General features: G+C 29.6%; 1 protein-coding gene across 2 annotated transcripts in view; it reads left to right on the top strand.

Annotated features, from left to right (window-relative positions):
* scny (ubiquitin specific peptidase 36) overlaps window positions 1-12810 on the top strand; it is a 71132-nt gene extending 58322 nt beyond the window's left edge. For both annotated transcript variants that reach the window (XM_075368058.1, XM_075368056.1), the window contains 3 exons: window positions 1730-2070; window positions 4822-4937; window positions 12108-12810. In XM_075368058.1, coding sequence (XP_075224173.1) covers window positions 1730-2070; window positions 4822-4937; window positions 12108-12395 — 745 coding nt within the window. In that variant the 3' untranslated portion in view covers window positions 12396-12810. The remainder of the gene's footprint in view (window positions 1-1729; window positions 2071-4821; window positions 4938-12107) is intronic.
* Window positions 12811-13075: the final 265 nt, after the last annotated feature.

Below are 13075 nucleotides of genomic sequence, written 5' to 3'. Positions count from 1 at the left end.
TTAAAAGACACAAGGAAAAATTACATGTTTTATTGCGTGAATTTTTGTAGATTTGCTGAAAAAGGTGATGAATTGTTTGATCACATTGTTACAAGAAATGAAATCTGGATTTCTTATTTCAGTGTCGAGTCAAAGTAGCAGTCAGTGCAGTGGCAGCATTATCATTTAGATTGAAGAAATTCAACCCACCGGGTTGGTCTAGTGGTGAACTCGTCATCGCAAATCAGCTGATTTTGAAGTCAAGAGTTCTAAGGCTCAAATCCTAGTAAAGGCAGTTACTTTTATACGAATTTGAATACTAGATTGTGGATATTGGTGTTCTTTGGTGGTTGGGTTTCAATTAACTACACATCTCAGGAATGGTCAGCCTGAGACTGTAAAAGATTACACTTCATGTACATTCACACATACCAACATTCATTCTCTGAAGTAATACCTTAAATGGTTCCGGAGGCTAAATAGAAAAAGAAAAAAATAAGATTGAAGAAATTCAAACAAGAATGTTTGATAAAGAAGTTTATGGCTACTGTTTTCTGGGAAAAAACATGTCTTGCTTGTCAAATTCAGTGATCATGGAACTACTGTGAATGTCGATACATATTGTGAAACATGAGATACTATTAGCAAGAAAACCTACAGAATTTTGTTTATACATGACAATTCTTGGTTATACACAACAAATCAGATATTCAGTTGTCTATAACCTTGACTTAGCTCCTAGCGATTATTTTATTTGTTCACCTTAAATAGTTGCTTACATAAAAAAAGGTTTGACAGTGACGAGTTGAAAATAACATTATTGCGTGGTTTAAGTTATTGGCAGAGAAACTTTTTAAGAGAGATTGAAGAAGCTCGTAAAATGTTATGAAAAATTTGTTGAAGACAGCAATGTAGAAAACTAGTAAATAAATGTACTTTATATACAGAAATAATAAAGTTTGTGTTTTAGTTTTATTTGTATTTCAAAACAAAACTTACTTTAAAAATTCACCTTGCTTGTCCTAAAACTATAATTAAAATGCTGATAAAGCATATTGAGTGTTTTGGTTGCTAATTTCCCTAACTTGATCTAAAACTTGATACACATGTTGATTGTTTATAACTGTAAATTTCATTATTGCAGAAAATCTCAGTTATTCATAAGATCAGTTGAAATAACTGTCTTTATAATTGCAAGGCTTGTCACGTGATAACTACTTTTTTACACCTCTTAGAATTGCCAAGAAATTTATATACCATCCAGGAACTTCTCAGTAGCATATATGTCAAAGAAAAATTTAATTTTCCTTTTCTTTATTGAATTATTGTATTCAGAATGAATTATTTTATTGTTATTCATTCAAAGCTTTTCATTTATAATGAATTGATTTTAGGTACAATTCTCAGAAAAGGTTGCATTTTATTTATTGATCATTTTCCTTGTAAAATATTGTATTTTATATAAAATTGGAAAAAGATAATTATACACGTTAATAGTTTTATAGTTATACACGTTATCAACACCTCATATTCTCTTCACAGCCCACTAGGTATGTAATTATGATAAATTATTTTTAAAGTATTTAAGAGTATGCATGTGTTGCATATCAAAACCAAAGTTTGGAAATCTTTTAATAAATAAGCTACTGACCTGGTATTTTATTCAAATACTTATGCTGCTTATTTACCCTCTTTTAGTCATGCGTGCTTTTATTTTTAAGTTGAATAATGTCAATGGTTTTTTTTGCAGATCTTGTGAGAAATCTGAAACAATAACGACTGAAACTAAATTGTCTACACAAACTGTAAGAGAAGTAACACCTGAAGGTTCAAATGTTTGTAGTACTAATAATAGCAGTAGTAATGATAATAATAATAACAACAACAACAGCAACAACAATAATAATAATAATAATAATAGCATCAGTAGTTGTAGCAGCATTAGCAGTCTTAGTGGAAATTCTGGTACGCGTGATTGGAGTGGTTCCAGTGTGAATGGAAATAGTAATAAAATGTGGGATGGTAACCGAAACAGTGAAACTGTCAATGAATTGCTCAAAATGTCTCATAGAGGTTACGGTACACCCAGTGGTAAGTGCATTATTTTGTTGAAAATTTTTCATTTAAGTATTTTTAACCACCAAAAGTGGCTAATTTCAGTTACATTTAAAAGTGGTTTATTATTAGTCACATTTTATTATTAACAAGGTAGTTTGATTATATGTTATTTAATGTCAGTTTCATTCCATTGATGCCACAATGAAAACTCTCTTAACCGATTAATTATTTCCTGCTTTATTGTGAGGGCTATTGTAGAATTGATAACTACTAATTAATAATAAAATCTTAGTAATTTTTATTTCAGAGGTCGGCACACCTACAGTGACTCAAGGTTGTTTGGTTTGTTGACATGTTTGAGTTTTAAAATAATAGAATTGATGGTATTACCGACTGTGAAATTTTGATTAGCGATACAATTTTTTAATTTTCAGAACATGTTACCAGCTGAAGACCACATGCAATGCATGCAGTAAATGAGAAATATCTGAAAATAGTGTGAAATGTTTTAGAATGGTAAAACTGATATGATAAGACCATTTCTGATAACTCTTTTGCCTTCAGTGTTGTGAAGTGCATTCACTGATGAAGTTGTAAAAAAATTTTAAGTCTCATTTCAAATTTTACAATAATTTTTCTGAATGTTTTTAAAGTAGTTCATGTTAAAATTGAACACTGTGTATGCTACAGTGAAAGTGAGATTTGTGCATTTTAATGGAAGACCATAGTTAAATTAGAATGGTATCCAGTGTGGAATTTTTTATATTCTTTATAGAAAATGATAAAATTGTTCACTTCTTGTTACTGGTAATGAAACATTGTTACCTTATGAAACATTTACTTTTATATCTTGTTGATTGACATCATCATGTCACAAAAGGATTATCCTGACTCCTGTAGGGGAAGTACCCATTTTCCCCCCATTGTCATAAGATATCAATCTTATGACAGTTTTGGTCGCCACACCAACCCCTCTGTTCCTAGCTTTGATCAGCTCTACTGGAGGTTGTCTTATTGACTAACTCTTGAATAACAGAATTGACAGCCATCAGTTTCGTCTCCATCATGATGCCACTGATGTAAATGTCCATGTAGATATTTCCATCAGTGTTACTATCGCCTTTGTTATAGGCTTCTTTCATAGATTTTCATTCATTTACTCTTAATTTGTAGCTCTCTAAATTATTTAATTGTTTTGCAGAAGTGTGATTCCGTACCTAACACTGAAGGACACAAAATAATCATTAAATAAACTTCAAAGCTAGACTGTATTAACACGTATATAAATAAATGTTAATAGTAAACCTCTAAGTAAGTTTCTTATTAATATCTCTTAAATTGTTGATCGCAACAACAATTTTGAAGTACTCCAGATGCATTTCTTAATTCATGAAAAACAATTACGAACATTTGTTTCACAAAGAGAGAAACACTAATCTTCTCTGATTTGGTTTGCTTTCGGAAGTGAGGTTAATGCCATCACTGTCCTACGTCACAACTCCATCATAGAGTTCTAACACACACATGTCTGCTCTGCTCAGAAGCGAGGTCAATGCCTTCACCCTTTCACACAGCTCCATCATGGAGGAATGAAATGAACATCTAAACTAACTGAGACTTGATGCCAAAATGCCTATCTTGAAGAAGAGCACTAACTTCTTCAAGCAGGTCCCTAACCACTAGTAGGGCTTCAAAACCCCTTCAGCCACCTTCTGCAGGGCCAGAAACCTAAGAAAGTCAGCAACTGTATTTTATTCTTTAGTTTTCCAATTTACTCACAAATCCAAGAGAAAATTAATTCTCTCAAGTTTCCTAACTATTGTACTATGTTCAGGCTTGTACTTTAGGCAAAAATATAGGACATGGCGCATATTATCATCAGCTCTACATTCTGGACATAGAACTGAGATGCAAACCAAACCTAGTCAACTTTTTCTTAAAAGCACCATATCCAGAAAGAAATTGAGTAATATGCTGATTGGGAGAAATCCATCTGGTGGATGATGAGCATAGCATTATATCAAACGTGCACCCACATTCTGTAGTTGCAACCCCTTGTTTATTGGGAAATTCAGATGGATGTTAGTCACTACTATACAGCTCATACTTGTCTTTGAGCAAGTTTTATCTCTTCAAAACGTTTTAACCAATTATTGGATGGCAAGTGATTGAAACTGATAATTGGGCTACCATATTCAAAAGTTATGGTATTGTTTTTACATTGTTTTCCTTAAAACTGATGAAACTTTATTGTTTTCTTACCACCAATAGGAATAGAAATAAAGTGTTGCTACAAAGTTGAAACAAAATGTTGCTATTCCTATTGGAATAGCCACAGTTCAGGGAGGGGAAATCTCTACCAGACAGTGGTAGTGTTGGGCTCACATCCTCTAAAACGTTTCTCCCCTCCACAATAAGCAAAGACTGTCACTGTCTAGAAGAACATTATAAGATGATACCTTATCCTTCTCCCAGTAGCAGTCATCCCTGAATTTTGCCAGCAAGTTATTATCAGTGTACTGGTAATAATGAACACTACCTCAAAGGAGATAATTCTGTGGCAGATAATGTTGTTTTTTAACAAGTGTTGTGAACATATTTATTGCGGGAAATATTGAATTTTTTACTTACTGTGTTCAACTCTACCGGAAGTATAACAAGACAGAACCAAGTATGTGTGGTGAACAGGTGAATGAAGGTGATTGCTTTATTTATAATTGTTCACTGTTATTGTTTGCCAGTGCATATAAACATTTAAATTAAAACTCTTTTTTTTTCTTTTAGTTAATTCATGGAATGGTGGAAAAAGTGAAGTGGAAAAAGAAGTTGATAATGATAAACAGGAACAGAGAAAACGCTCTCATCATAATCTTTATGATGAAGAGTTAGATAGAGGCAAGGTTAGTATATAATATTTGCTAATTGTTTGTTCCTTAGAAATACACACTAGAATGTTGAGTATGCTTATTTATAATTTTATAACACTACAGTAGATGTAATATTGTGGGTTTGTTTTTAAGATCTGATTGTGTAACAGATAATCAGAATACAAAGTAAGTAAATATTTAGTTTAATAAAATGGAGTGTTTTAATGTACAACAATAATTTACAATATCTATAAAAAACTTCTTGATAACTTTTTGTATCCTTCAGTCAATTTTCAAATATAAAATTTTCTCAGTGTTGTCAACATTTTTAAAGATTCACATTTATTGGGTATAATTGGGTAATTATAAAAACTAATATTTGTGAGTTTATATCTTTATAATTGTACTAGCTCTATTAAATAACATCCTTCATACTGTATTTATAATCTTGAATCTTTGAGCAAACAAAAATTTTAATAGAGAAATTTATATTTGAATGTCAACAGAAAATATAATTTAAAAATGTGAAAGCATTATTGAGGCATTGATTTGGAAGAGAATTTCAATGTCCTTTCAATCAGGGGTTTAATATACTTGATAAAAAATTAATTATTTGTTTTCTGTTAGTTCAGACAGATTAATAAGATTTTCATGACTAAAGAAAAAAAATTCTCACTTTTTCTTGTGAAAAGAACAGTAGAACTTTAAAAATTTTTAAGTGAAAGACTTTAAACTATTCCTTGCTTGAAACCTTAAATTTTTGTTGATGGTTTTTATCATATGAATTATATTCAAAATTTATATGAAGAAAATAGATTTGTATGTGAATATATTTCTTTATACGATTTTATATCGTATTTCTTTTGATTCTGTTTTTATGCTAGATGCTCTTCCTTTTGTCATAGTATATTGAATAATAACAGCACTGATATAAGATTAAGTACCTTTCATATTACCATTTTAGCTGTAGGTGTTTATCAGGAAGAAATTTCCATTAAGTGGTAGAAGTTTGAGAAAAATGTCATGAAATCAAGATATTCTGACATATATCGCTATTTTATTGACTTAGGTCTCTGTTTCTAATAGTCTGTCCAGTATCAGTTTATAAAAAACAATTCGATACCATTTCTAGTTTGATGATTATGAAAATTACTACCAAGGGTGTAATTGACAATTTACAAAAAATAACTACCCAAGTGTAATGTTTTAGCTTAAACTTTTCTAAACTAATAGAAATTGTAAAATTCTTACTACAGTACGATCCTGCTATTACGTGGTTCAAAAAACTGCAGATATGGTTATAATGTGAGTAAGAGTATGTCCCCCGAGAAAAAATAATTGTCATTTTATACAAAAATTTTTGAAATTTTATATAATATCTGGTAGATGTAATTTATTCACTTAATTACAGTAGCAACCGTTACATACTGAACACAGTCATAGTTGAAATACCATACATATAGTTTCGCAAACATTTATGATTTGTTTTAATCTGCCTTTAATTTTTTTCATTGTCTGTAAAGTTTTTTATCAATTTTTGTACATTAATTTTAATAAGCAGTGTAATTGACAGTGCCGTGTACAATAGGTTTTCCAACGTTTGGATTGTTTCATTGACAGTTTAAATTTTCTGTTTTTATACAGTAACTTCTTATACTGTAATTCTAAAATGTCTCCTAAACAAAAAACTTATTTCATCAAAGATAAACTTGATATCATCAAAAAAGTTAAAGCAGGAGGTCAGTCTAAAGCTAGCTTGTCATGGGAATTCAGTGTGCCAGAACAAACTATTTGTGGCTGGATGAAAGAGGAAGATAACTCCATTCTTTTATAGATGCTATTTTAAGTGTAGGACTTGATAGGAAAAAAGTTTGTCTTTGTGACATTAATGCTATCTATGAATGTTAATGCCACCTGATAAAGGCATACCTTTGTCAGGTCCAGTTATATAAGCTCAAGCCCTAAAATTTAATTTACAAATCAGCAGTGATGACTTAAATGCTTCTAGTGGATGCATTTAAGTCATCTACTTATTGCATGGATGATCTAAAATGCGATTGTTAAAATTGCGGTTATTGCAATGGAAAATCTGTCATGGCATAAGCCAGATAAACATCGAAGGAAAATCTTGTTCAGTGGCAGCCATGGCATTTTCTGAAATTGTAAACAGGGTTTTAGCTGAAAGTAATTACAGTGATGAACAAATTTACAACTGTGACGAAATTGGTTTTTATTATAAATTGCTATCGACAAAATCATTAGATGTAAAGTGTGCTTCAAATAAGTGAGGTATGAAAATTAATAAAGAAAATATTACTTTTCTACTGTGTGAAAATGAATCTGGAAATCAAAATTAAAACCACTATGTATAATTAAATATGGAAGTCCTCAATGTTTCAAACATGTAAATGTGAAATCATTACTGGTGATTTGTTAAAAATTCTTGGATGACATACAATATTTTTTTAACGTGGTTTAACAAGGAATTCGTGCCATCTGTCAAGAGTTAATTGTGCATATGGAAGATGAAAGAGAACGCTTTACTACTTCTTGGTAATTGTCCAGCCCACTCCACCATCAGAGTTATTAAAATCAAAATAAAATAAAATTACATTATGTTTTTACCTAAAAATACATCATTAATCTAGCCAATGGATCAAGGAATTATTTAAACCTTTAAAGCCTATTATTGATGAGAGTAAATAACAGCTATTCTAAACTCAGAACTACAAGTTGAAGATGTATTGAAAACCTTACATTAAAAAATGTTATGTTAGTGCTGGAATCACATGGAGTAATGTAAGCAATGTGACAATAGCAAATTGCTGGTCAAAATGTACGAATGACCACAAAATTGAGAATATTTATATTTTCACCGTCAATAATGTTGAATACGTTGCAATGTACATCTCAAATTAATGACTAATTAGTAATCGGCTAGCATGTTAATATTCCATTTCCCTTTATAGCGGCCTTCCATCACTGAATTGTCACTGTAGAAACATTCAGTGTTTGTCACTTACGCCTCCAAGGTTGTCCGGGAAAAAATCCAGATGTAATTTTTGGAAATGTATTTTCAAAGATATATTACATCCCATAGCTCTGTATAAAGTAAGAAGTTGATTAACAATATCGTGGTAACTGTTTGAATTTTGTTTTTTTGCAAACGTCTAAATGAAGCCCAAGCTGCACTTTATACATTATTTAACATTGAGTTAAATATATCATCTTTGACCAACTCTCTTATTTGAGGACCAATAATTATTCCTTCTTTAATTTTTCCTTCACTTACATTTGGAAATTTCTGCCTGTGTACAAAAATCCAGGACTATCCTTCTTCATTGCTTTTACAAAATTTTTCATTAGTCCTAGCTTGATATGGAGAAGAGGTAAGCATATTTTTTTGGGTTCAACTAAGGGCTCATAAATAATGTTTTTCCCATTTGGAGTTAAGTTGTCTCGCTTCTTCCCCTCTTTGGTAACATAAAGTTTATTCCCAGTTTGGCTATCCCATTCTCAAAGAAAACACATGTACTTAATATAGCCAAACTGCATGCATGCCTGACAAAACAGCTATACCTTTTAAATCACCACATATGTACCAGCTATGTTTTTTATAATTTATTTTTTCTAGAACGTCTTTCATCCCATTAATGTCTCTTTCAAATTAATACCATTAACATTTGGTATCGAAAGATATTTGTTATAGTTGTGTAGTAGAACCTATGCTTTTAAACTATGCTTGGATGAATCTTTGAAAAGGCACCAGTCCTCAGGTTTATGAACTTGTCATAAGTGCAACATAAGCTCATCATCAATATTTGTGCAATAAACCAAACTATTTTCATCACTAAAGTAGTGAGAAAGTTCTTTTTGTTGGCTTCGAAAGCCCAAAATTTTTGTATTTTTTTAAAGTAAATTCCAACCTTGTATGCAGTCTTGATCCTAACAATTCAGCTTGATTTTTTGATAAATTTAAATCCCTAACCAAGTCATTTAATTCACCTTGTGATAAAGGTGTGGCTTACTTAAGGTAATTTAAAATCAAAATCATTGTTATCTTCTTCAGTACTGCCTGATTCTTCATCATTGCTTTTGAAACATAAATTCACAAGTGGCTCAGGAACAGGAATAATTTCACTGTGAGGTATATGCCTGATTGCAGATTGCAATGAAGGATATTTTACAGTACGTTTATATTTTTTAGAAATTCCAGACACACTTGTTCAAACAAAAGTAACAATCTGTTGCATAATCCTTTTGTTCATCCCAAACCATAGGTACATCAAATGACAATATACAGTACATCCTATTAAATATACAGAACAATTAGTGCGTACTATATGAGGAGCCCACGTCTTATCCTGATCACTAATTTTACACTGAAAGTACAAATGATATGCTTTTTTTAGTTAAAGGTGTAATGTTTTTTTCTATTTGATTTTACGGTAAACTTACCACATACATAATAAAAGGCATCTACATCATTTACACAATTTCGAGGCATTATGAAACTGCACTGTTAACAAACCTAAGACAGCAATAAGACTGAACAAAATTAATTCATTCCTAAATCCAGTGCTTAATACAAACAACACAGCTATTTTATCAGCTGCACATTTTGACCTGCACAGACATGATTAATCTTGTCCATGGAGGCTCACCCTTCTATATTAGATATGATCGTCATAATGTGTGACTATGATGTGATTTAATTCTTTTTCTAGTTTATTTATAAACTTAACAAATTATGTTAACAAATTTAAACAATAAAAAATGAGCTAACAAAATTCAATATAGGAGCTTAAAATGCCAACTATACATTGAAAAAAGAAAAAAATCCTTTAATTAAAATTAAATTTTTTTTCAAAAATGTGGGTGGTGGAAAGATTCTGAGTTCATATTCATTTTCAGCATCAAAAAACAGATTAAAATCATATATCGCATATTAGGAAACAAAAATTATGTTTATCAGTGTTTGTCGGTTACTGATCTAGAAGAACAGGTTCAAGAGGACAGTGATACTCCCGTAGTGTATTAGTGACCGATGGTAAAATTTTACAGTGTTACTGGACCTGGAAATGATTTGTCAGACGAAGAAAGTGAATGCATATCAGTGGTCGTTGTAATTAATGCACCCAAAATAAGTGAAGTTCTAAATCATGTAAATGGAACAATAGAGCAATTATGATCCTCTTAATTTGTTACACTTGCAAAGTATTAAATCGTTTTTAAATAAGAAAAAGAACATGAATAAGAACAAAAATAAGTTCCTGTTTGTAATAACTATTGTGTATACTCTGATTTAAAAATTTTTATGTTTAGCTATGTACATTCAACCGTGTTGTTTAAATGTTTTCTAGTATAGAATTAAAGTAAAGTGTAGTATAGCCATATTAAATTTGTTTTATTTAATTACCATATGTATAAAAAGTATGAAGAAAAACTGTAAAAATGAAATCTAGCCACAAATATAGTAAGTACAGTTCACTCAGTACTTTGCAATGTATTGTATTATTCAACATTTTTATTTTATCACAAAGTAAATTTATTTGTAGCTGTATCTTTCAATAATAATATTTTAACTGTTATAATACAATGTTAACCCAATGAGCATTGATTTTTATCGTTTCTCACTTCACCTTCGAAATAATGTGGTTAGCTTGTAATGCGGGTATAACCAATGTCCTTGTTTGGCCATCTTATAGTGGGGTTGTATTGTTGTATGAATATTTCTTATTAATCTCTGGATTGTTTTAGCAATATAAAGTAGTCAATAAACAGAAACATTAGGATTATGTTAAATTTGATTTAACTTTATGATTGAAAAATATACAAAGATGAAGTTTAGGATTATGTGCATAGTTTTTCAGTTTTGGTGGTATTTTGGGTACTTTACTTTTTGTTACTTGAAAAAGACAAAAAATAATTATTAATAATTACTGGTGGTGCTACACGATTACTGTAGATTGTGTTTTAATATAATAAAATTATGATCCTCTTGTAACAGTCCTTAAACCTTTTTTTGCTATTTTGCTGAACATTTCTTCATAAAATATAATTTAATACTCAACTATTTTATTTTTTATTACTTTGAATTTTTTATAAACAAAAAAGAATGAACTGTGTTTTCCATTTTTATAACAAAAACATTTTTTCTGGTAAGGTTAAGTACACAATTCCTCCTTGAAAAAGATATTCTGGTATAAACTTATTCGGAATGTACGAGCAGCATTTGTCATTTATAATTATGCAAGATATAATTTTAAAATGTTTGAGCTGTTATTCTTACATACAAACAACAGCATTATTGCTATTTTTACAATTTTCTAATAAAAATAATAGTATTGGTACTATTTTGAAGAACAGTGAACAATATAAAACTAGTTTTAAAAAACTTTTTTATTCATAGATAAAAGCAAAATAGTAGTGAAGTGTAGTTAAACATTTTTTTAATATAAAAAAATATTTTATTAACTGATCAAAATATTTGCATATTCCCATATCCAAGCTTTTCTGTAAGCTAGCTTCTGTGACTAATTAATTCATCAAGCAAAAAAAAAAGAAAAAAGTTCATTATTACAGTTTGAAAAACTTTATAATGTTGCTGAAATATAAAAATAACGGGAAAATAACTTAACTTGGACTAAAATGAGAGCATATAGTATAGTAATGTGTAAAATAAAATATGCAGAAAAAATATGCTTAACAGCTAAAGTAAATCTTTTTATCAGAAATTAAGCTATGTAAAATATAGTTCTTCCTAATAATACCTAATAACTCTGTTACTGAATAATAATAATTTGAAAATTTTTGAAAAAAAATTGTGAAAATTTGTAAATATTTTTTACTACAGTTTAATGCTAATAAGAGGATTTCCGATTAAAGAATGATAGATGTTTAAGGTTGATAATTCAATTTTGAATAACGTATTAATATTTGTGTATTCCGCATGTGATCACTCCAGGAAATGAAAATAATATACACATTACTTTAATGAATCAGCTAGAAGGCTTTATTCAGATAGATTGCTTTTAAAAACTTAAAATCAAAGTAAAGTGATTTGGTATTAATGTCTACTAATATTATTACAGTATTATAAATAATATATTTAACAAAAAATTTTAATGTATAATTTTTTTAACTTTAGTCATTGATGTCATTTGTATCTAGAATTAATTTAAAAGGTGGTTTTTTTTTTAGGTGAAGAAAGTAAAAAATTATGCATACTCATCAAAAAGTGATAGTTGTAATAGTAATGGAAGACGATATAATCCATTCCAGGAGCATCAAAATAGAAAAAATTCATGGCATGGTAGCAGCAGTAATGGCAGTAGTAGTAGTAATAGTAATAGTAGTAGTAATAGTAAAAGACATTTGTTTTACCGGAATTTTAATAATATTGACCGTTACAGAAACAACCACCAAAATTATGCAAAACAACAGAAACCCTATCATCACCAGAATGGATATAATCGTTGGCGGCATTGACAAAAGTTCTAGTCAGCAAGTGTAAATATTTTTGACTATAGTTTAATGCTAAGAGGATTTACGTTTAAAAAAGGATGGATGTTTAAGGTTGAAAATTAAATTTTGAAGTAACATATAGGTGTTTGTGTATTCTGAACATGTACACAGGATTAATCTTGGTTAAATCATTTGTTGGTTTGCAGTGACCATTTCTTCTTTTTCAACAGTGTATAATTTTTTATTCTAATTTTTTTCTCAGCTATTAATGTGTGAAAATCAGTTTCTGTTGAAATTTGTATATATTTATCAAATTGGAAGATAGACATTTATTGTTTAGTACATAATATTATATTTAAGTTAAATTGCCTACACACACACACACACACACACACACACACACACACACACACACACACACACACACACACACACATATATATATATATATATATATATATATATATATATATATATATATATATATTTTACATGCATACACAAACACATACATATACACATGCACAACAACTGGCTCCAATAGTAAAACCTTGTATGTGCTCATGATTTTTCTTGTCTTACGTTTTTACATGTATGATGATGTCAAAAAGTGCATAAAACATGTAAATATCTTTGTATGCATAATTATATATATATATATATATATATATATATATATATAGATTATACTTTTTTTAGCGATT

The sequence above is a fragment of the Lycorma delicatula genome, chromosome 6, assembly GCF_047948215.1.
Source record: "Lycorma delicatula isolate Av1 chromosome 6, ASM4794821v1, whole genome shotgun sequence".
In the NCBI taxonomy this organism is placed as follows: Eukaryota; Metazoa; Arthropoda; class Insecta; order Hemiptera; family Fulgoridae; genus Lycorma; species Lycorma delicatula.
This window is presented reverse-complemented; position numbering and strand designations above follow the sequence as displayed.